This window comes from Oncorhynchus mykiss, chromosome 27, assembly GCF_013265735.2.
Source record: "Oncorhynchus mykiss isolate Arlee chromosome 27, USDA_OmykA_1.1, whole genome shotgun sequence".
Taxonomy (NCBI): domain Eukaryota; kingdom Metazoa; phylum Chordata; class Actinopteri; order Salmoniformes; family Salmonidae; genus Oncorhynchus; species Oncorhynchus mykiss.
The window spans coordinates 33,158,705-33,184,183 of NC_048591.1; the positions used below are offsets into that span (position 1 = coordinate 33,158,705).

Genomic DNA, 25,479 nt, shown 5'->3' on the forward strand with positions numbered 1-25,479 from the left:
TCTTTCGTCTTCACCACAGTTGGAGCCTCCCAGCAGAGACTTCTTAATGGACATGTTTGTTGTCATGTTGGGTTCGGTGAAATGAAAATATACAGCTAAACCTAGAATAAAGGTGTCATTAAAACCTGAGAGAAAAACGTGCCCTGTAGGAACGGAAATGAATCTTCACACAGGAAAGAAGTGGCTGTTTTCCGATAGAGGGCGCTAGTATGGGTAATTTGGTAGTGGACGAGGGCAAAAAATTTTCCTCCCACGTAAAACTACGGTCAGGGTGTGGACGCTGGGGACGTAGACAATCTGCTTCAATCCCAATCTAGCTAACACTTTCTGTGTAATAATATATCCTGTTGGATCCATAGGGTAAGTTCAATTCAGTTATCTTTTTTTTTACGTTGATGTATATTCACACTTAGAAATCATAATATGTATTGGGTTTGTTTGCTATCGAGATTGCTAGCTTCAGGCGTCCGGTCTGAAGTCAAAGAAGAGGAGGAAAAACGGCTCCAACTGTTTTCCCTCTTTACGGGGCTTGATAATGTAACTAAGTATAAATGGTTGTTGAACAAAGTTAAGTACCTAGTGCAGTAACTAGCCACAGTATAACTTTGGACTGAAAACAGTAGCCTATTATCAGTATTCAAAACTGCTGCTAAGTAACGCTAACTATCAAACTAGCTCGAACGCCAGGTACTGTACTATAGTAGGAGTAGCGGGCCAGCTAACTTAGTACAACGTTAGTAGCTAGATATGACATTCATGTTGGGCTGCCTTTGGCCAATGATTCCTGATGGTTGCTGTTGTCTGTCTACAATGGTAGATACAGTATTTGTACTCTTTGTACATTCTTTTTTACACAATAATACACTTTGCTTCAACACAGTAATTTACACAGCACCGAGTTATTTTAATTAATTTCAAATAAATCATTCGTCACTAACTACTAGGCTAACTACCTAAATGGCTGTAGCTAACTAGCAATTGTATTTTGGGAAAGAACCCTAGCAAGAAAATTAGCTCTAACTAACTGTCAGGTACTATAAATTAGCTAGTTTTATGCGATTAGCTAGTGAAATGTAATGTGGAATGCTCCCTGACAGCCACTGCTCATGCCATGGGTCTCATGGGCTATTTGTCTATGTATGTACGATAATATCCACCAATAGCACTAATATGACCATTGCTTGACTTTACACATAAATGAATCTATGAATTTCAAATCAGTCTTCACCAAACCCAAAATGAAAGTGTATGCAGTTTGTGTTCTAGCCCTGAGAAGCCTTCAGAAAATTGTTCAAACAGGGTTTTAACTTAACTCCGAGTAGTGGATTACTGCAGTTTGTCAAGGTGTGAGTCACGACCAGGCATTAGGTCAGGGTATCCCAAACTCGGTAATCGTTTTGGTTTTTGCCCTAGCACAGTACACCGCTGATTCAACTAATCATCAAAGTTTTATCATTTTAATCAGCTGTGTAGTGTTAGGATAATAACCAAAACGTGCACCCAGCGTTTGGGGAACACTGCATTAGGTAAATCACAAACAACTTGGCTTTACTGCACACCCAATGCAGTTGATTCAGAGTTTGACTGGATTGCCCAATGCCGGAGAGGTCTCCTGTTGCAGTGCAACTAGACAATCCTTGTGCTGCAGTGCTGTGAAACTAATGAGGGCCCTGAAAGCCTGCTGTGACCTCGTCAAAGTTTTTAGTCTATAGATTACATTGGTTGGAAGTCGGAACAGTGTGCACTGTCATGTTTTAGAATGTATTTAAGAACTGCGAGGAATCTTTGTCTGTAGTTCCGTTCATCGAGCATCATACTTCTCGTGTTTGTCTTTTCAGGATTGTGTCACTGGAACTCTAGTGTAGCTAAACGTCTCCTGTCGGTGTCCCCGACTGTAGCTGTTGTCTCCTTGCTAAGGGACGAATGCACTCCAGGCCACCCCTGAATTCCTTTGGCTGCCTCCCTTGTGTATCCCAGTCCCATCAACGTCTCTCAGAGTGTAAGTTAACAGAAGAAGCAGAGTGAGCCATCATGGATGATATTTTTACCCAGTGCCGGGAAGGCAACGCAGTAGCTGTTCGCCTATGGTTGGACAACACAGAGAATGACCTCAATCAGGGGTGAGTAATTTATCAGCACCTTTTTTTACATAAACATTTTTGTGTCAGATGTTGAATTGCACGTACAAGGATATTAATTCACCTGCTATCAGTATCAAGTCTCAAAATCATGCATGTAGGCAGGAGCTTGTGACCCGCTATCAGGAAGCCATGTCTCTATTGGACACACTCTTCGACGTTAAAATATGATATCACATCCAAATGTTGGACTGCTCAGCCATTATTCTATAGCGTAATACACAAATGATGCAGTTGTTTGGTGGAGTCGTTCGATGGGTTCAGATATGGGCAATTAATACTTTTACATCTGTTCTTTGCCAATCCCCTGTGATGTTATGACCCTTGAGTTGTGTGCATACAATTAGTTCCACACAACTGAATTGGGGAAAACTTCCAGGAATGTACAGATACCCACCACATCATCCCATGTACAATGAGAGGACATGGATGTGTATTGGTTTACTCGTACATCAAAAGCCGATGGGTAACATTGCTGGGTAATTGCGCTGTTATTGTCTTTCTTTTGATGTGGTTGTTGTCGAGGGTTGTTTGTTGCTGGACTCCTAGCCAGCCCGACTCCCCAACTCTGTAATTGTGACCTGAGATTTGAATCCACTTCTTTCTGAACATGTGACTTGGCTTGGAATGTGAACTTAAAATGAAGCCAAGGATGGCAAATGTCTTGGAAATGTGCACTGCCCTGAACATTTGTTTGGCTTGCCATTAATATCAGGTTACTGGGCAAAGACAGAGAGAAGATAAATAAAAAATAATGGGTGTTTCCTGCTTGTTTATGTGGCTGTTTTCATTTGACTCTATTGTAGACTGCAAAGCTATAGCCTTGCTCTAATGGTTGCATTTGGAGGTCCATTAGGCTGCGTTTACACAGGCAGCCCAATTCAAAAAAAAAAAAAAAAACTGTCAGTCATTTGACCAGTCAGATCAACTCTGAAAAATATCCCATGTGAAAAAATCTGATGTGATTGGTCAAAAGGCCAATTGTGGGCTGCCTGTGTGAACACAGCCTTACAAAGCAGGCTACATCATGGGTCCTGGCCTCCTCTCCTGTATGTATCCTTGTCACAACTGCTGGATCTCAGACATTTCTGGAAGAAGGTGACTTAAAAGAAAATATACAAAAAAAATGTTAACAGGCCTGAATATAGGACAGATGAGGTTATCTCTGCATTCAGAACTATAGAGAGACACAATTGCTGCTCCCAGGGCATGCTGTTTTTCTCAGTCTCATGCAGAGGCTTGATTGTTGCTTACATTGCTTAGACATTACAGAGCACTATGCATAGATTTTATTTACCAGCCTTCATTGTTTCACTTTAGTTTTGCGTTCATACTATTGTGTGTACTTCACTGTAAGTAGCTTATGGGATACACATGCATGGATCTATTGTATTTGTGTGAGTTTGCACGGCCAACCTAACACGTGTGACCCTTCTCCATTAGCCGATTGCCTGTCAAGTCCCATCGGTTAAGTTGATGTATATTTTCCCAATGGGAGAAACACATCCCTACTGGGCCTTTCAGCCCCTGCAATAACTGATTACATGGGTTTTATAGCTGACTGTACAAACACCCACATCCACCCTGTTGAATCCCACCATATCCTATATATTCCTATCCCACACTTTCTCATTGATGGTTTAGTGAAGGTGATTGTGAGCTCGTTTCTCTGTGTGGATGCACAAATGTAAATGTGAGACAAGGACCGTAGTGGAATGCTGAATTCCCTTACAAGGAATAACACGCCAAAAATGAGCAAGAGAAAGGGGGAGGTGTAAGCCAGGGAATTGTTGTGGGCTGAACGTAGGGCGCAAACGTGTGTGTTAGGCAGCGTGTAGACATGCGGCACATTTCTGATCTCTTTTTTTTCACTAGTTGGTCTTTTGACCAGTCAGATCAGCATTGAAAAATATCTAATGTGATTGGTCAAAAGACCAATTAGTGGAAAAAATATCATAACTCGGCTGCCTGGGCAAACGCAGCCTTAGTGTGTGCAAGGATTTTTCTGCCATTGAAATCCTTGTGTTGGCCGCTTGTGGATTTTCGGGACGCCTAAGTACAAAGTTTAAAAAATGTATATATTTTTTAAATACATTTCCGGGACGATAAAATGCTTTCTGTGCAAACGGAAATGACTAAAAACATATATACAGTATGTAGAAAAGATGATTGACCTATATATTTCTTTGAATAATCTTTGAGAACCAACAATTGCTAAAATAGAAGCTAGACAGTCACCTGACTTTAGCATTATTGTATTTTTTATCCATGGCAAACTGCATGAAATTGCAGAAAATGTGTTTTTAAAAGGCAAACAATTATCTCTGCTCCATGAAGACATTTGTAGAGTAGCTGTAAATTGGTTTTAAAATGGCAACATTTCTCTACACTGCCAAGATGTGGGCCTCTAAAATGTTATCTTAAGCCCCTAAGGTCGATGTTCACGCCCCCGCAGAAGTCTAATTAGCGTAATAAAACAACTCGTCTGAAGGTCCCTGGTACCAGCTGAAAAAATGAATGGAAGTACATATGGAGACCTTTTTAGTGCCAAAAATAAAGGGTTAAATACACATTAAATAAATGGAAAGGTTTCCTGATCTTTCCTGTCTCAGATATAGGACAGACACTTCAGAACACACTTCCTTTAGGTTTTGTTGGGGGACAATCTGTTCCATATTGTGAATGTGTTATTCAATGCGTTTGTATGGCAGTAAAGCAAACACAATGTTTTTCACTTTTTTCTATATTTTTTCTATACTTCAAGGTGTCTTAATTCAATATCAAATTGTAAAATGATCCTTGCTATGGCCTTGTTAAAACAATTCCATATAACGTAGTTGATGTTGGTTAATAAATCTATTTGTGCGTAAAGCTGTTTCCACCGCCTCTTTTTGCATGATAAGATTTACAGACACAAAATGATCCCTCCATGTCGAACGTACAAATTCTGTCACCATTTATAAAATTGTACCGAAACTTCCTATTTCCATCACAGCTGTTGTTTTTTATTTTATACGGAATTACTTGACTATGGATGAAATGTAGTTTGTGAGTTTTTGCAGAAGGAATGCACAGGCAGAGCCATAACACCTTCCTCTCAATCATTCTTCTGTTTCCTGTACTCCTCTCTCAGTGGTATTAGATGGTGCCACTCATTTCCCCTCAACATTTCCTCACAATGGACCAGCTAATTACAAACGTACACAAATGAGTGACACTTTTTAAAAAATGCAGCATAAGGCTATTTCTTGAAGTTGAATCTTTCATTTAGGCCAACTCTACCATACTACTTTTTATTTTCTCTTATACCCATCTCTGATTTTAACTCAAACTGTAATTGAACATTTGAGAATTTCTACACTGAAGATCGAGGCTCTTAAAGATAATATTGGCTACGTTTACACAGGCAGCCCAATTCCTATCGTTTGACCAATTATTGGCAAAAGAGCTGATCAATTTGTCAAAAGACCAGAATAGAGCTGCCTGTGTAAACGCAGGTTTTTTAGATGGTCAGTGTATTTGGTCCACTTAGCATAGAAAAAGCCGACACCAGAACATTACAAATGCGACTCCCCACTCTTGAAAATACCTTGTTTGTGTTGTGGACTGTTCCGCCAGTTTGCTGGGTGGCAAAGGAGTGTGAACCATGGCTGTAGGCATAGTATAGTCAAAGCACATTCAAGAAGTATTATTCATGTTAAGGATTCTTGCTTTAATTTATTTTCTAGTCTAGCTGACTACTTCTGTAGATTTCTGCTGTGGGTGAAAAGCTGTCATTAGGCCTATATTAGAGGTCGACCGATTATAATTTTTCAACACTGCTACCGATTATTGGAGGACCAAAAAAGCCGATAACGATTAATCAGCTATACATTTTTAAAATATATATATATACAGTGCCTTGTGAAAGTATTCGGCCCCCTTGAACTTTGCGACCTTTTGCCACATTTCAGGCTTCAAACATAAAGATATAAAACTGTATTTTTTTTGTGAAGAATCAACAACAAGTGGGACACAATCATGAAGTGGAACGACATTTATTGGATATTTCAAACTTTTTTAACAAATCAAAAACTGAAAAATTGGCCGTGCAAAATTATTCAGCCCCCTTAAGTTAATACTTTGTAGCGCCACCTTTTGCTGTGATTACAGCTGTAAGTCGCTTGGGGTATGTCTCTATCAGTTTTGCACACCGAGAGACTGACATTTTTTCCCATTCCTCCTTGCAAAACCGCTCGAGCTCAGTGAGGTTGGATGGAGAGCATTTGTGAACAGCAGTTTTCAGTTCTTTCCACAGATTCTCGATTGGATTCAGGTCTGGACTTTGACTTGGCCATTCTAACACCTGGATATGTTTATTTTTGAACCATTCCATTGTAGATTTTGCTTTATGTTTTGGATCATTGTCTTGTTGGAAGACAAATCTCCGTCCCAGTCTCAGGTCTTTGGCAGACTCCATCAGGTTTTCTTCCAGAATGGTCCTGTATTTGGCTCCATCCATCTTCCCATCAATTTTAACCATCTTCCCTGTCCCTGCTGAAGAAAAGCAGGCCCAAACCATGATGATGCTGCCACCACCATGTTTGACAGTGGGGATGGTGTGTTCAGCTGTGTTGCTTTTACGCCAAACATAACGTTTTGCATTGTTGCCAAAAAGTTCAATTTTGGTTTCATCTGACCAGAGCACCTTCTTCCACGTGTTTGGTGTGTCTCCCAGGTGGCTTGTGGCAAACTTTAAACGACACTTTTTATGGATATCTTTAAGAAATGGCTTTCTTCTTGCCACTCTTCCATAAAGGCCAGATTTGTGCAATATACGACTGATTGTTGTCCTATGGACAGAGTCTCCCACCTCAGCTGTAGATCTCTGCAGTTCATCCAGAGTGATCATGGGCCTCTTGGCTGCATCTCTGATCAGTCTTCTCCTTGTATGAGCTGAAAGTTTAGAGGGACGGCCAGGTCTTGGTAGATTTGCAGTGGTCTGATACTCCTTCCATTTCAATATTATCGCTTGCACAGTGCTCCTTGGGATGTTTAAAGCTTGGGAAATATTTTTGTATCCAAATCCGGCTTTAAACTTCTTCACAACAGTATCTCGGACCTGCCTGGTGTGTTCCTTGTTCTTCATGATGCTCTCTGCGCTTTTAACGGACCTCTGAGACTATCACAGTGCAGGTGCATTTATACGGAGACTTGATTACACACAGGTGGATTGTATTTATCATCATTAGTCATTTAGGTCAACATTGGATCATTCAGAGATGACAATTACAACAATACTGAATTAACACTTATTTTATCTTAATATAATACATCAATAAAATCATTTTAGCCTCAAATAAATAATGAAACATGTTCAATTTGGGTTAAATAATGCAAAAACAAAGTGTTGGAGAAGAAAGTAAATGTGCAATATGTGCTATGTAAGAAAGCTAACGTTTCAGTTCCTTGCTCAGAACATGAGAACATATGAAAGCTGGTGGTTCCTTTTAACATGAGTCTTCAATATTCCCAGGTAAGAAGTTTTAGGTTGTACTTATTGTAGGAATTATAGGACTGGGCTCGAACCAGCAACACAACAACAACATCCACCATCGAAGCAGCGGTTACCCATGCAGAGCAAGGGGAACAACTACTAGAAGGCTCAGAGCGAGTGACATTTGAAACGCTATTAGTGCGCACTAACTAGCTAGCCATTTCACTTCGGTTACACCAGACTCATCTCGGGAGTTGATAGGCTTGAAGTCATAAACAGCGCAATGCTTGACGCACAACGAAGAGCTGCTGACAAAACGCCTGAGTGCTGTTTGAATGAATGTTTACAGGCCTGCTTCTGCCTACCATCGCTCAGTCAGATACTTAGATACTTGTATACTTAGTCAGATTATATGCAATGCAGGACACGCTAGATAATATCTAGTGATAACTACACATGGTTGATGATAACTAGTGATTATGATTGTATTTTATAAGATAAGTTTAATGCTAGCTAGCAACTTACCTTGGCTTACTGCATTCGCGTAACAGCCAGTTTCCTTGTGGAGTGCAACGAGAGAGAGACAGGTCGTTATTGCGTTGGACTAGTTAACTGTAAGATTGGATCCCCCCGAGCCGACAAGGTGAAAATATGTCGTTCTGCCCCTGAACAAGGCAGTTAACCCACCGTTCCTAGGCCGTCATTGAAAATAAGAATGTGTTCTTAATTGACTTGCCTAGTTAAATAAAGGTGTATTTATAAAAAAATATATATATATTTTTTTAAATCGGCAAATCGGCGCCCCAAAATACCAATTTACGATTGTTATGAATACTTGATATCGGCCCTAATTAATCGGCCATTCCGATTAATCAGTCGACCTCCAGTCTATATTCAGTGCTGTGATACACCATGGTAATGAGTTAGAGGCTCCTTGTTTGGTGAGGAGGCAGGGTGGGTTGTGTATGGTCACGGAGAATGCTGTTTATATTTAATTCCCCAGGGGAGGTTGGTAAATATTGTTCACCCGCCTAGCCCCTGACTGGGCAGATCACATAGTGGTCTTGGAGGGTCACCAACTTAACGTTACGTCTGTGTGAGAGGGGCTGGCCCGGGACTGGGTTGTGAACTGTAGAGCCAGCTGTATACTCTGGGCCTTCCCAGCTCCCACTGGAGCCAGCTGCAACCAGTCCTACTGTAGGCTACAGTCAGACACGAAACAAGTATGAGATTTCTCAAATCAAGGTCATACCTCTTTAATTGGTAGCTTGACTCCTTTCTGTGGCTGTGTGGATGGTGTGTTTCTTCTGTGTTTTAGAGTGTGCAAATAGACCAGTGTGAAAGAGTAAATCCATATCAGCCTATTGATGTGAGTCATATGATCTCACAGTGAGCTCAGCATAGAGACAGACAGGGTGTAGATGGGTCTCTTCAGTCTACAAATCTGAGCCCTGTTGGCAGGTGGAACTGCCTGAAATAACCTCACCCAGGGGGTTGGGAGGGGGGACAGGCAGGAGAAAGCACCTCTGAAGCCCCCTGGCCTGGGCAACCTTGCTGGGAAAGGTTGGAGACACCCCCACTCCTGGCTCCACTGACTGATTCATTGGCCTGGGTCAGAGCCCTGCACAGGCATGAATTTGAATCCCGAACCATGCCTGCGATGTTCAGGCCCTACACTACCCAAGCCAGATCGCTTCTGCCAAATTTAAGTCCCTGGCCGAAATCAGAAATAACTTCCTTTTAGTAAATGCGTTGGCTTCTCCTCTCTGCATGCACTCTGCTTATTGCGGCTCTGAGTATCCATAGCAACGGCTCTGTTTGGGTGTCTCTGCTCAACGAAGAGACCTTAGAGGGCAGTTAGCTACTTTGTCACTCAACTCAGACAACTAAACAAGCATTATTTTCTGTGAAATAATATCTCCTGCAGTGGTGTAGTGGAGGGTATACGCTGTATACCCACGTATTCTTCAATTGACATTGAGAATACTCACTGCTTAATCCCCACACACTGTAACAATTAAGACTGTTGGAACCAATCAGAATGTTTATCTTAAAATGTTAATGGTTCTTAACATTTTATGCATAGAAATGGGCACACAGCGGTAGGTCTACGCCAGTAGATGCTCCTCAAATGAGGAAGGGTGAATAAATAAAAAAATTGTGAAACATTTTAAAAGTCATCCTTTTTAGATAACTACTAAATAAATTCATGTCACCAAATAATAGATAATACACTGTTTTGCAATGAGGCTACTGTAGACCTTCAACAGCACTGTAGGGTAGCACCATGGTGTAGCCGGAGGACAGCTAGCTTCCATCCTCAGGGTACATTGATTTCAATACAAAACCTAGGAGGTTCATGGTTCTCACCCCCTTCCATAGACTTACACCGAAATTATGACAACTTCTGGAGGATGTCCTCGAACCCTTCAGAGCTCTTGCAGCATGAACTGACATGTTGTAGACCCAATCAAAGGATCTGAGAATGAACCTAGTACTGAAAGCGTAAGCTACAGCTAGCTAGAACTGCAGTTCATTAAATGTGATGAGTAGTTGACTCTGAGAGATGAATACAATAGTTGAACAATTTTTTAAAATGAATTTCTTCCGAAATGAAGGAGAAGCAAGAGATTTCGTCTTTTTTTTCCAGTTTCACTTAATTAGCTAGCAAATACAGCTAGCTAGTTTAGCTTACTCAAACACCTTTCTCAAACAGAGGGATGCTATGTTAGCTAGCTGGCTATGACTATCCAACACAACACTGAAACTCTTCCAAATCATGGTACGTTTTTGGTTTGACTAATTTATTACCGGCGGTGTAAGTGCTAAACGCTTACTGACTGTATTCTGCAATAGAGGTCGACCGATTATGATTTTTCAATACCGATTATTGGAGGACCAAAAAAGCCGATACCGATTAATCGGCAGATTTAATAAAACAATTTTTTTTGTAATAATGACAATTACAACAATACTGAATTAACACTTATTTTAACTTTAATATAAAACATCAATAAAATCCATTTAGCCTCAAATAAATAATGAAACATGTTCAATTTGGTTTAAACAATGCAAAAACAAAGTGTTGGAGAAGAAAGTAATATGCGCCATGTAAAAATGTGTGCCATGTAAAAAAGCTAACGTTTCAGTTCCTTGCTCAGAACGTGAGAACATATGAAAGTTGATGGTTCCTTTTAACATGAAACTTCAATATTCCAAGGTAAGAAGTTTTAGGTTGTATTTAATATAGTATTTATAGGACTATTTCTCTCAATACCGTTTATTATTTCAGTGAAATACGGAACCGTTCGGTATTTTATCTAACGGGTGGCATCCCTAAGTCTAAATATTGTTGTTACATTGCACAACCTTCAATGTATGTCATAATTACGTAAAATTCTGGGAAATGAGTTCGCAATGAGCCAGGCAGCCCAAACTGTTGCATATACCCTGACTCTGCGTGCAATGAACTCAAGAGAAATTACACAATTTCACCTGGTTAATATTGCCTGCTAAACTGGATCAGTAACTAGTGATTATGATTAAACTTATCTTATAAGAAACAATGCTAGCTAGCAATTTACCTTGGCTTCTACTACATTCGCGTAACAGGCAGGCTACTTGTGGAGTGCAATGGTTAGAGCGTTGGACTAGATAACTGTGCGGTTGCAAGATTGGAACCCCTGAGTTGACAAGGTGAAAATCTGTCGTTCTGCCCCTGAACAAGACAGTTAACCCACAGTGCCTAGGCAGTCATTGAAAATAAGAATGTGTTCTTAACTGACTTGCCTAGTTAAATAAAAGGTATAAAAAAATATTTGGAAATCGGCGCCCAAAAACACCGATTTCCGATTGTTGTGTGAACTTGAAATCGGCCCTAATTAATCGGTCGACCTCTACTCTGTAACATTACTGTGTGTTTGTAGCAGGTTAGTTCTATTGTAACACGTTAGTTCTATTAGCTATGTTGACCTTAGGTAATATGGTGTCAACAAATTAAGTTGTGTGTAGCAGTTAGGATATGGTTTAGAGGTCGACTGATTAATTGGAATGGCAGATTTAATTGGGGCCGATTTCAAGTTTTCATAACAATTGGAAATAGGTATTTTTGGACGCCAATTATTATTATATTTTTTACAAGTCAGTTAAGAACACATTCTTATTTTCAATGACGGCCTAGGAACGGTGGGTTAACTGCCTTGTTCAGGGGCAGAACGACAGATTTTCACCTTGTCAGCTCAGGGATTCAATCTTGCAACCTTACGGTTAACTAGTCCAATGCTCTAACCACCTGCCTCACGAGGAACCTGCTTGTTACGCGAATGCAGTAAGAAGCCAAGGTAAGTTGCTAGCTAGCATTAAACTTATCTTATAAAAAAAAAACAATCAATCATAATCACTAGTTAACGACACATGGTTGATGATATTACTAGATATCTAGCGTGTCCTGCGTTGCATATAATCGATGCGGTGCGCTTTCGCGAAAAAGGACTGTCATTGCTCCAACGTGTACCTAGCCATCCATATCAATGCCTTTCTTAAAATCAATACAACGAAGTATATATTTTTAATCCGTCATATTTAGCTGAAAGAAATCCAGGTTAGCAGGCAATATTAACCAGGTCAAATTGTGTCACTTCTCTTGCGTTCATTGCACGCAGAGTCAGGGTATATGCAACAGTTTGGGCTGCCTGGCTCATTGCGAACTAATTTGCCAGAATTTTACGTAATTATGACATTGAAGGTTGTGCAATGTAACAGTAATATTTAGCCTTAGGGATGCCATCCGTTAGATAAAATACGGAACGGTTCCATATTTTACTGAAAGAATAAACGTTTTGTTTTCGAAATGATAGTTTCCGGATTCTACCATATTAATGACCTAAGGCTCGTATTTCTGTGTGTTATGTTATAATTAAGTATATGATTTGATAGAGCAGTCTGACTGAGCGATGGTAGGCACCAGCAGGCTCGTAAGCATTCATTCAAACAGCACTTTCGTGCGTTTTGCCAGCAGCTCTTCGCAATGCTTCAAGCAATAGTCCAAGGTATATGAAATACAAATGGTATAGAGAGAAATAGTCATAATTCCTACAATAAGTACAACCTAAAACTTCTTACTTGGGAATATTGAAGACTCATGTTAAAAGGAACCACCAGCTTTCTGATGTTCTGAGCAAGGAACTTAAACGTTAGCTTTCTTCCATGGCACATATTGCACTTTTACTTTCTTCTCCAACACTTTGTTTTTGCATTATTTAAACCAAATTGAACATGTTTATTTATTTGAGGCTAAATTGATTTTATTTATGTATTAAGTTAAAATAAGTGTTCATTCAGTATTGTTGTAATTGTCATAATTACAAATGAAAAAAAAAATTGGCCTATTAATCGGTATCGGCTTTGTTTGGTCCTCCAATAATCGGTATCGGCGTTGAAAAATCATAATCGGTAGGCTTGGAATTTTTTAAACATTTTTTTTGGGGGCCTGGTAACATAACTGATGTGTTGTGCATTTGATTTCCACAAACGAAGGGAAAGGATCATAAGAGAAGAGCACATAGATGCAAGAAGGAATACAACGTGGCTGCTATGAAAGTGAACTGTGTTTACGTGTGCTCAAGGGTGTATTCATTCTGGTGATTCTGTTGGGGGGAAAAGAAAAAATTAATCTTAAATGGAAGTGAATGAAATGGTGTTAAATGGCCTGTATTTACTATGGCCGCACAATTAATCGAATTCACATTGAAATCGTAATATTGACGCTCAATATCCATATCGCATGCAATATTTTGAATTGCATCTCCATTTATTGTTTACTCTGTTTCTTCTCCTTGTGGCTGCTTCCCACACACACCAAGCTCCGCCCCCTGTCACTCAAAGAGTGTGGTTCCTCCTCCCTGCTGTTAAGATTCAATATAAATGTGCATGCTGTTCTGTTATGTCAAATGCGGTCAACTGATTGTTCCAAACTAGAACAATGCTGCTTTCCACTTTACTTCTTAATACAAGTCATTACATTTCTTTGATTCCAACAGTTCATCTAAGTGTTTTGCTTCATAATGTGTGTCAAATCGCAATATTTGGTGAAAACAATTTGCAATTAGATTTTTTGGGGCCCATATTGTACAGCCATAGTATTCATCCTGAATGAACTCTGCTGGGATCATTGATTTACAATTACTGTCCTACTTGATATCATTGTCTGCTGGAGAGGGCTGCTGTATGAGTACATTGGGCTAAATCTGTTCTGAGCACATCTACAGGTCATCCACCCAGGTTTCTGGATGGTGTGTGTTAGGGGAGGCAGGGTCTCTGTGGGCCTCATTGATGCTGTTTTCCCTGGAACACTGTTTCCTGTTTGTGTGTTGTTGTGGAAGTGGAGGGTTATAACTCCATAAAGGGGGCTGTTTTCATCACAATACCCCCTCAGTTCTCAACTTCCAGATCTAAACATTCAGCACTTTTCTCTCACTGTCGTGTTTCTAGCAAGCGCAGCATGATTTAATTTATACAGAGTGTCACACATCTTGGCACAAATCATAAGCACATCTGAGCCCTATGGAATTCTTCTGACATTCAGGAATGAGTGGAGAATGGAACATTTCATCGTCAAATTCCTCTCCATTTGTTGACAGGCTGTGAGAGAGAGAAGGAAAGAGGGAGGGAGCTAGTGGTAGAAGGGAGGGTAGTGGAGAAGTTTTGGCGTGTGCGGGAACAATCTGGAGGGGGGGGCTGAGATGATGAAGGCCAGTGACAGGATAAAGCAGCAGAGGCCCAAGAAATGCAGCAGGACATAACACATAGCAGCTGGGGAGTCGTGTGTGTGTGTGCCCCTGGTGAAGGAAGTCTCCCCCGACCCTTATAAGGCCTGCAGAGAATGCTTGTCCTGTTGTTCTTTTAGTCCCCCTTTCGTGACTGCCTCACTACTATACGCCAGCCAGCTCTGTCTGCCCCCACTGCCTCACTACTATACGCCAGCCAGCTCTGTCTGTCCCCACTGCCTCGCTACTATACGCCAGCCAGCTCTGTGTGTCCCCACTGCCTCACTACTATACGCCAGCCAGCTCTGTCTGTCCCCACTGCCTCGCTACTATACGCCAGCCAGCTCAGTCTGTCCCCACTGCCTCACTACTATACGCCAGCCAGCTCTGTGTGTCCCCACTACCTCACTACTATACGCCAGCCAGCTCTGTCTGCCCCCACTGCCTCACTACTATACGCCAGCCAGCTCAGTCTGTCCCCACTGCCTCACTACTATACGCCAGCCAGCTCTGTCTGCCCCCACTGCCTCACTACTATACGCCAGCCAGCTCTGTCTGCCCCCACTGCCTCACTACTATACGCCAGCCAGCTCAGTCTGTCCCCACTGCCTCGCTACTATACGCCAGCCAGCTCTGTGTGTCCCCACTACCTCACTACTATACGCCAGCCAGCTCTGTCTGCCCCCACTGCCTCACTACTATACGCCAGCCAGCTCAGTCTGTCCCCACTGCCTCACTACTATATGCCAGCCAGCTCAGTCTGTCCCCACTGCCTCACTACTATACGCCAGCCATCTCAGTCTGTCCCCACTGCCTCACTACTATACGCCAGCCAGCTCTGTCTGCCCCCACTGCCTCACTACTATACGCCAGCCATCTCAGTCTGTCCCCACTGCCTCACTACTATACCAAATCAAATTTTAGTAGTCACGTGCGCTGAATACAACTGGTGTTGACCTTACAGTGAAATGCTTACTTACGAGCCCTTAACCAACAATGCCGTTAAAAAAAATACATAAGAAATAAAAGTAACAAGTAATTAAAGAGCAGCAGTAAAATGACAATAGCGTGACTATATACATGGGGGTACCGGTTAGTTGAGGTAATTGAGGAAATATGTACATGTAGGTAGCGTTATTAAAGTGACTATGCATAGATGATAACAGAGTAGCAGCGGTGTAAGGGGGGGGGGGGGGGGATGCAAATAGTCTGGGTAGCCATTTTGAAAAGACGTTCAGGAGTCTTACGGCTTGGGGGTAGAAGCTGTTTAGAAGCCTCTTGGACCTAGACTTGGCGCTCCGGTGCCGCTTGCCGTGCGGTCGCTGAGAGACTAGTCTTTGACTAGGATGGCTGGAGTCTTTGACACATTTTAGGGCCTTCCTCTGACACCGCCTGGTATTAGAGGTCCTGGATGTCAGGAAGCTTGGCCCCAGTGATGTACTGGGCCATTCGCACTATTTCCTGTAGTGTCTTGCGGTCGGAGGCCGAGCAGTTGCCATACCAGGCAGTGATGCAACCAGTCAGGATGGTGCAGCTGTAGAACCTTTTGAGGATCGGAGGACCCATGCCAAATCTTTTTAGTCTCCTGAGATGGAATAGGCATTGTCGTGCCCTCTTCTCAACTGTCTTGGTGTGCTTGGACCATGTTTGTTTGTTGATGTGGACACCAAGGAACTTGAAGCTCTCAACCTGCTCCACTGCAGCCCCGTCAATGAGAATGGAGGCGTGCTCGACCCTCTCTTTCCTGTAGTCCACAATCATCATCTTTGTCTTGATCACGTTGAGGGAGAGGCTGTTGTCCTGGCACCACACGGCCAGGTCTCTGACCTTCCTATAGGCTGTCTTGTCGTTGTTGGTGATCAGGCCTACCATACGCCGGCCAGCTCTCGGTCTGTCTCCACTGCCTCTCTACCATATGCCGGCCAGCTCTCGGTCTGTCTCCACTGCCTCTCTACCATACGCCGGCCAGCTCTCGGTCTGTCTCCACTGCCTCTCCACCATACGCCGGCCAGCTCTCGGTCTGTCTCCACTGCCTCTCTACCATACGCTGGCCAGCTCTCGGTCTGTCTCCACTGCCTCTCTACCATACGCCGGCCAGCTCTCGGTCTGTCTCCACTGCCTCTCTACTATACGCCGGCCAGCTCTCGGTCTGTCTCCACTGCCTCTCTACCATACGCCGGCCAGCTCTCGGTCTGTCTCCACTGCCTCTCTACCATACGCCGGCCAGCTCTCGGTCTGTCTCCACTGCCTCTCTACCATACGCCGGCCAGCTCTCGGTCTGTCTCCACTGCCTCTCTACCATACGCCGGCCAGCTCTCGGTCTGTCTCCACTGCCTCTCTACCATACGCCGGCCAGCTCTCGGTCTGTCTCCACTGCCTCTCTACCATACGCCGGCCAGCTCTCGGTCTGTCTCCACTGCCTCTCTACCATACGCCGGCCAGCTCTCGGTCTGTCTCCACTGCCTCTCTACCATACGCCGGCCAGCTCTCGGTCTGTCTCCACTGCCTCTCTACTATACGCCGGCCAGCTCTGTTTGTCCACATTTCTACTTCGCTTTCCTTTTCATGCACACATTCTCTGCCTGGGCTGGGTTCAGTATGAAAAAGAAAATGTGACATTTTCAGTTAAACAGTTCCTGTGAAGAAGGTTTTGGAGAAACATGTTGTTCAGTGCAAAGCGTTAAGCAACGTACCAAACGTTCAATCGGACTGAACGCATTAACCATGCTCTCTTGCCCCTCTGTCTGACTGTCATTGTCACTTATGGTTGTTAAGGTCATCGCGGGGATGCTGTCATGAGGTGTCACTCCTGTCCTGTCAGAGGCCAGTCAGGCCACTGTCCTAACATGTGTTTCTGTCAATGTGACTAAGGCAGAGTGGGACGGGTTGCCACTGCCAGCAGCACATCTCCTCTGTTGCTCTGTGACTGACTGCAGGGCAGGCTGAGTTCATATGAAGTTCCTGTTTCCTGGCTGGATGTTGACAGAATTTCACTATCAGTCATGATCATCTGTTTTCATCATTTCTCTGTTCTTTGCTCACAGCTGTGCATTGCTGCACTGCATTCCCCTGCCTACTGCCAAACTATGCTGTTTTAACTAGGTAGGCTTAGGCTTAAAGGCTCTTCATGCTTCTATAAGCCATTAGGCCAAGCAGGCACAGGGAGTTTTTGCTTACCTCTCAGTTACGAACAAGGCTATGCTGTAGGTAGCAGTATCTCATGTCATTTAGTACTGAGAATCCAGATAGGCCTACACCATTAGTCAGACAGAGAGTCCTGCTAGGCGCTTTCAGTTCTATACTGCTGTATATGACAGGGTTGGGTGGTCGTTGTTAAATGACCAGGGGTAGTAGTTTCCTCCTTGCTAGTAGTAAACGGTCCGTGGTGTGAAAGCAGTATGGTGTGATGTTATTCTGTCCTCAGTGATGACCATGGCTTCAGTCCTCTCCACTGGGCATGCAGGGAAGGCCGCTCCAGCGTGGTGGACATGCTCATCATGAGAGGGGCTCGCATCAACGTCATGAACAGAGGAGATGACACGCCCCTGCACCTGGCCTCCAGCCACGGCCACAGAGACATTGTGGGCAAGGTGGGGCTGAGTGGAGACACTGCACAAAAACGACTTACATACATTCCACACTGCACTTACTACACACACACAAACACTTGATGTCAATTATATCATTGGGTTGATACAGCTTCTCTTTAGGTTGATATAGCTTCAGCTATTAAAGGCCAGGAAGGAACTTAAGAAACCAGAGTTGATGGCTGCCCAACACCCCAACTCACTGCATGTTTAAGACTTGTCTGCTCTTGTTGCAGTGCTGACTGACATCAGTCGCAGTGCTGACAGTCGTTATGATTTGGTTTAATATTAGACATGTCACGATACCTCTGGAATGTGTGAGCAGACAGGAGATATCCTTTACCAGGCCTGCCATAGTTGGATTACTAGCATCACTGTATATAATCCAAACAGGATCTGGACAGCCTTTTGTTGTGTCTAATCTTGTGTTTTGGTCTCCTAGCTGATCCAGTGCAAAGCAGACACCAACACTGCCAATGAGCACGGCAACACACCATTGCATTACGCCTGCTTCTGGGGACAGGAGTTAGTGGCTGAGGTCAGTATGCCCCCTGGTGGCCTACTCTGGCTACTGTCTCTGTTTTCTGTGTGAACAACAGCTTTTGTACCACTAGAGTTACATTGATGTCTGTCTTCCTCAGGACCTGGTGACTAATGGAGCTCAGGTGAACATCTGTAATAAGTATGGAGAAACTCCTCTGGACAAAGCCAAACCTCACCTGCGTGAAGCCCTCCAAGGTATTCAACATCCCATTACTCTGCAATGTTGGCAAGAAAAAGGTGAATATTATCTGTGTGTTAGCCCTGTTACCTAATCAATGCGTGCTTTGTGTTCGCCCCCCTCTCAGAGAAAGCAGAGAAGTTGGGCCAGAGTTTGACCAAGGTCCCCTTCAAGGACACGTTCTGGAAAGGCACCACCAGAACTCGACCCCGTAAGTCCCACAGCCACAAAGCCATTTACTAGCAAGAAGAGAAGTGAATATCGGGTACAGTTTGTAGGAATGAATATCCAGTAAATGTCCCACTGAGGTCTCTGGTAGTCCCCAATGTGCCTGATGACATTTCCACTGCCTTTCAGTGTGCTAAATTGTGCAGAAATAGTAAGGCTTTTTGCCAGACCTCGGGCTTTAGCTATGCTCTTCAACTCTGTCCTCTGTGTGTCAATGCCTACAGGTAACGGCACGTTGAACAAAGCAGCGGGCATTGACTTCAAACAGCTCTCACTCCTGGCTAAGATCAATGAGAACCAGTCTGGAGAGGTATGGAGCTGTTGTTTCTACATAACTGTTGTTTTATCTGTTACTGATGTCCACAATAAGGCATGTTGCAAAGTGATCAATCTCACACCAGCATATGTTTTGTTTTGCATAGTTATACTGTATGTTGTCATATTGTGGAGGTTATGCTGGAACTTTGTCTCAACGCTTCTTTCTTCTTTAGTTGTGGCAAGGCCGCTGGCAGGGGAATGAGGTTGTGGTGAAAGTGTTGAAGGTTCGCGACTGGTCCACCAGAAAAAGCAGAGACTTCAATGAGGAGTATCCCAAACTCCGGTAATAACGGTTTACCCGCTTATTGTTCATTGTAGGTGTAATTTCTCATGTTGTGTGGATATCATGTCTGTCTTCCTCTTGTACCTTTTTTATTTATCGGATTGTCCCTCATATGTCCCATCCTATATGCATATTTGTCTGTCTCCTCCCCCTTGTCCCTCTTCCTCGGGCCCATCCCAGGATATTCTCCCACCCCAATGTGCTGCCCATGTTGGGAGCGTGTCAGTCTCCTCCCGCCCCTCACCCCATCATCATCACACACTGGATGCCCTATGGCTCCCTCTACAACGTGCTTCACGAGGGCACCAGTGAGTACCACATTAACCTGCACTGTACTAAAGACTTCCAATAAGGTCATTGATTCATAGAATATTCCTGGACGTCTTTTGGAAGTGCAGGCTTAAGTATTGGAAAAGAGAGTAATTAATATTACTGTACTAGTTACTAGAGAAGGAGTACAATGTTACAGCTGTTGCTGACGTGTGAAAATGACTGACATGGCTCTGTTGTCTTCTGTCAGACTTTGTGGTTGACCAGACACAGGCGGTGAAGTTTGCTTTGGACATTGCCTGTGGGATGGCCTTCCTCCACACGCTCGAGCCCATGATCTCGCGGCACTCTCTCAACAGCAAGAGTGTCATGGTGAGAGATGGACTCACATTAATATCACATATTCACTACAGTGATGTACTGTAGTTGTCATGTGTTTCACTCATGCTTCTTATGCCTTGGTGGATGACTGACTTTGTGTTCGAAACCCACTGTTATAATGCCCTGATATTCCTTGACAGATCGACGAGGACATGACAGCCAGGATCAGCATGTCAGACGTCAAGTTCTCCTTCCAGTGTCCTGGCAGGATGTACTCCCCAGCATGGGTAGCCCCTGAAGGTACATTACACACTCAGCAACTTTTTCTCTGCTTACCGCTTTTTACCGTTGAGAATGTAAATATTTGCTTTATGTAACTATAAGGCATACAACTCCTACAGCTATGAACGTGTGTGTGATCCTCTTTCTCTCTCTGTCCTGTGCCCATGCAGCCCTACAGAAGAAGCCTGAGGAGATCAACCGGCGGTCAGCAGACATGTGGAGCTTTGCTGTGTTGCTGTGGGAGCTGGTGACCAGGGAGGTGCCCTTCGCTGACCTCTCCAACATGGAGATTGGCATGAAGGTGAGACCGCTGGAGCTCAGGGTGCTGGAAGTTATAGAATTTGTTACAACAGGAATCTCAAAACACATGTCTCAGTTTAGTCTTGTCCTTCCCAGTGTCTCTGACATCTCTGTTCTGCCCTCAGGTGGCCCTGGAAGGCCTACGACCCACAATTCCTCCGGGCATCTCACCCCACATCTGCAAGCTCATGAAGATCTGTATGAACGAAGATCCAGCCAAGAGGCCTAAATTTGACATGATCGTACCCATCCTAGAGAAAATGCAGGACAAGTGAACTGCTTTTTTGCTCTGCCTTGAGCAGAGCAAAACCCCAGATATCATCCAGAGATGTGGTGCTTACCAGTGTTGCCTTAGACCTACTCTCACTACTTACCGCTGCCCTCAATGTCACTAACTTAAGCCTCTGAAACCGGCGACAGTCACTTATTCTATTCTTCATTATGATTTTTACTTGACTTATCAAGACATGTTTTTATCAGTACTTTCATCTACGTCACTGTCTTATCGCGTCCATGCTGGAGCTAAGAACTGACACTTACGACTTGTGTTCTAATCATGTGGACTGAGTACAAGCCTCTGTGACTGAATAACCTGTGGAGGTCAGGATGACAATCTGTCTTTCGCACTGCTTCCTTTCTTTACCTTTGGAGGTGGTCTCACTAACTAGGGGTCAGACGCTGTAAAGTGACTTGCAACCTATTATTCCTGATAATGAAAGCTCTTACGAAAACAACACGTTGCTGTATTATCCTGAAGCTTGTCTTGTGGAACTGAGTGTGTACTATTTGGCTTGTTTCCTTTATTGTTTCAAGTGCAAGTAGTATGTATGCAAACAGGGTTATAGGACTGCTCCTGCTGTTAGACTATTTATCCAACAAAGCATTTCCATGTCAGTATTCTTCAGGAAGTGCAGGGGAATGAGCGGAACCACTTTTTACACGTGAGCTACTTTGTGTTAATTGTTCATCTTTGATTCCAATGGATGTTGAAAGAGGGAACTACCCTCTGAGTGGGAAGTCAGAAGTACAGTATCTGACTTTATAAGGCATCCGCATACTAGGTTTGGTTTGATCCTAGCATAACTTGGTTAGGCGACGGGAATGTCTGTGCCTTGCATACTTCATTAAGACATTTGCTTGAAAAACGAGAAAGAAGTGTCAATATTACTTTAGCCCGCATCAGAAGCCGTACAACACAGCCATAATACTTCCTCAAAATTGCCTGAATTAATCTAACATAAATCAAGGAATCTGTAATCAATATTGACCTTTTAACTGAGGTCTTAGTTGCACAATTTTACATCTAAGCTGCATGTTGCAGTATTTCTCAAGTTAACAAAATGTGTGTGAGAATGACAACATGTAATTGAAGAATTCCTGTTGACCAATCACTGATGAAAGGGCGTGGTCTTTGGCTACCAAACTTCAGCTTGCATCAAGGAAGAGAAGTGTGCTGTAACAGATGAAAAAAACCACCTGTCGAATGCTGCTGAACACCAAAACAAATGACAACATTTTGTCTATATGCACAAACTTTTTCGACTGGGAAGCATACCTCTCTGTGTACTGCATCAGACAGTTTGGTATATTTCATCCACAGTATTTTCTGCCCTCAGATCTTTGGGATTTGTTTTCTTCAACTCTCATCTTCATTGAATTCTGTGGCTATGTTTATGCCTGATGCAATTCTCAACTTTTCACAGGCGAGTGAAGACGAAATGGACAATAAGGGGATAACATTAACATTCTGCTATCTGTTACTTTGTTTCCGCTTGCTTTTTGACTTCACTGCATTGTTGTGCCCTGATATGAGTTAGTTCCGTCTTTATTGGCCAATGTTATACTTATTTGTTTTTGAACATAAGTTCTTTGTGCCTCCACCAGCTTGCTTATTTCTGCTGAATCACTGGGGTAAAAGCCAAAACCAAGCATGTCTTATACAAATGTATGTAATTTATAAGTATATTAATAAAATAAATGTTGGTATCTAGTCCGAAAGATCTTGTTTTGGTGTATTTCTCAGACTAGTGCATGATAGTGGAGGTTAATTCATGCAGGTAGGCACAGACAGGAAAGTATCTGGCAGAATTACCAGCATTTACTACAAAGTTTTTCAAATCAAATTTTATTGGTCACATACACATTTAGCAGATGTTATTGTGGGTGTAGCGAAATGCTTGTCCTCAATTAATATAAGGAAATCTGTGAACTTACATAAATTAGAGCCTAATGAATTTATTTCATATGACTGGACGGGCGCAGCCATGGGGAGGGCATAGGCCCACCCACTGGGGAGCCAGGCCCAGCCAATCATGAGTTTTTCCCCACAAAAGGGCATTATTACAGTCCAGAAATACTCCTCAGCTTTTGCGGTGGCTGGTCTCAGACGATACTGCAAGTGAAGAAGCTGGATATGCAGGTCCTGGGCTGGTGTGGTTGTGAGGCCGGTTGGACGTACTGCCAAATTCTCTAAATCAACATTGAAAGCATCTTATGTTAGAGAAATGAACTTAAAATACTCTGGCAACAGCTGTGGTGGAAATTCCTGCATGCCAATTGCATGCTCCCTCAATTTGAGACATCTCTGGCATTGCGTTGTGTGGCAAAACTGCACATTTTAGATTTGTTTTTTTGTCACCGGCACAAGGTTCTTGATATGCCATATCTGTCAGATGGATGGATTATTTTGGCAAAGGAGAAATGTTCACTAACAGGGATGAAAACAAATGTGTGCATACATTGAGAAAAATAAGCTGTTGTATGGAAAGTTTCTGGGATCTTTAGTTTCAGGTCATGAAACATGGGGCCAACACTTTACATGTTGCGTTTTATATTTTTGTTCAGTGTTTATCAGGGGTTCCAAACCTTTTCACTTGGGGGGCCCCCCCTTCCAGCATTGGAGGAAAACATTAGCTGACAGGCTGGTTTATCTGGACATTTCTGACACGTTATAGATGGCTCTAAGGTATGCAATGATTAACATGACAAGAGGAACTGATGATACACTACCCCATTTCTGAATTGTACCTTGTGCATTTTACGATTACAACTTTCAAGAGTAATTTTAAACCCGGACTTCCTTTAATATATATATATCCGCAAAACACCAGTCTCAACGTCAACAGTAAAGAAGTGACTCCAGGATGCTGGCTTTCTAGGCAGAGTTCCTCTGTCCCGTGTCTGTTTTCTTTTGCCCATCTTAAACTTTTATTTTTATTGTCCAGTCTGAGATATGGCTTTTTCTTTGCAACTCTGCCTAGAAGGCCAGCATCCCGGAGTCACCTCTTCACTGTTGACGTTGAGACTGGTGTTTTGCGGGTATTCTGTGAAGGGAGTAGTACCTAGCGCTGTACGAGATCTTCAGTTTCTTTGCAATTTCTCGCATAGAAAGTCCTTCATTTCTAGGAACAAGAATAGACTGACGAGTTTCAGAAGAAAGTTGTTTGTTTCTGGCCGTTTTGAGCCTGTAACCGAACTCACAAATGCTGAGGCTCCAGATACTAATTTAGTTTAAAGAAGGCCAGTTTTATTGCTTCTTTCATCAGAACAACAGTTTTCACCTGTGCTAACATAATTGCAAAAGGGTTTTCTAATGATAAATTAGCCTTTTTAAACGATTAACTTGGATTAGCTAACACAACGTGCCATTGGAACACAGGAGTGATGGTTGCTGACAATGGGCCTCTACACGCCTATGTAAATATTCCATAAAAAATCTGCCGATTCCAGCTACAATAGTCATTTACAACATTAACGTCTACACTGTATTTCTGATCAATTTGATGTTATTTTAACGGACAAGAAATTAACTTTTCTTTCAAAAACAAGGACATTTATTTTTGAGCGGTAGTGTACATATGAGATGAGCAATGCAAGATATGCAAACATCATTAAAGTGACATTATTAAAGTGGCTGGTGTTCCATTTATTAAAGTGGCCAATGAGTTCAAGTCTGTATGAAGGCAGCAGCCTCTGTGCTAGTGATTGCTGTTCAAAAGTCTGATGGCCTTGAGATAGATGTTTTTCAGTCTCTCGGTCCCAGCTTTGATGCACCTGTACTGACCTCGCCTTCTGGATGGTAGCGGGGTGAACAGGCAGTGGCTCGGGTGGTTGTTGTCCTTGATGATCTTTTTGGCCTTCCTGTGACATCGGGTGCTGTAGGTGTCCTGGAGGGCAGGTAGTTTGCCCCCGTTGATGTGTTGTGCAGAACGCACCACCCTCCGGAGAGCCCTGCAGTTGTGGGCGGTGCAGTTGTCATACCAGGCAGTGATACAGCCCGACAGGATGCTCTCAATTGTGCATCTGTAAAAGTTTTTGAGGGTTTTAGGTGACAAGCCAAATTTCTTCAGCTTCCTTAGGTTGAAGAGGTACTGTTGCGCCTTCACCACACTGTCTGTGTAGGTGGACCATTTCAGTTTGTCCGTGATGTGTACGCCGAAGAACCTAAAACTTTCCACCTTCTCCACTACTATCCCATCTATGTGGATAGGGTGCTCCCTCTTCTGTTTCCTGAAGTCCACGATCATCTCCTTTGTTTGGTTGACGTTGAGTGAGAGGTTATTTTCCTGACACCACACTCTGAGAGCCCTCACCTCCTCCCTGTAGGCTGTCTCGTCGTCGTTGGTAATCAAGCCTACTACTGTTGTGTCGTCTGCAAACTTGATTGAGTTGGAGGCGTCATTGGTGAACATGGAGTACCAGAGGTGGCTGAGCACGCACCCTTGTGGGGCCCCAGTGTTGACGATCAGCGAAGTGGAGATGTTGTTTCCTACCTTCACCACCTGGGGGTGG

General features: G+C 43.2%; 1 protein-coding gene across 1 annotated transcript; it reads left to right on the forward strand.

The window, feature by feature from the left end:
- Positions 1 to 163: 163 nt before the first annotated feature.
- Positions 164 to 22,686, forward strand: LOC110507998 (integrin-linked protein kinase). The gene is made up of 13 exons (XM_021588431.2): positions 164 to 360; positions 1,839 to 2,120; positions 17,803 to 17,968; positions 18,408 to 18,503; positions 18,607 to 18,703; positions 18,814 to 18,897; positions 19,139 to 19,224; positions 19,406 to 19,515; positions 19,696 to 19,823; positions 20,036 to 20,157; positions 20,307 to 20,406; positions 20,559 to 20,689; positions 20,814 to 22,686. The coding sequence occupies exons 2-13, from the start codon at positions 2,032 to 2,034 to the stop codon at positions 20,961 to 20,963; spliced, it is 1,359 nt and encodes a 452-aa protein (XP_021444106.1). The 5' UTR covers positions 164 to 360; positions 1,839 to 2,031; the 3' UTR covers positions 20,964 to 22,686.
- Positions 22,687 to 25,479: the final 2,793 nt, after the last annotated feature.

Bases quoted from the DNA above. Each gene is read 5' to 3' on its own strand.
- LOC110507998 (XM_021588431.2), top strand. From the start codon at position 2,032: ATGGATGATATTTTTACCCAGTGCCGGGAAGGCAACGCAGTAGCTGTT. The intron at 19,516-19,695 runs GTAATAACGGTT...GGCCCATCCCAG, and splicing joins GAGGAGTATCCCAAACTCCG to GATATTCTCCCACCCCAATG. The intron at 20,690-20,813 runs GTGAGACCGCTG...TTCTGCCCTCAG, and splicing joins ACATGGAGATTGGCATGAAG to GTGGCCCTGGAAGGCCTACG.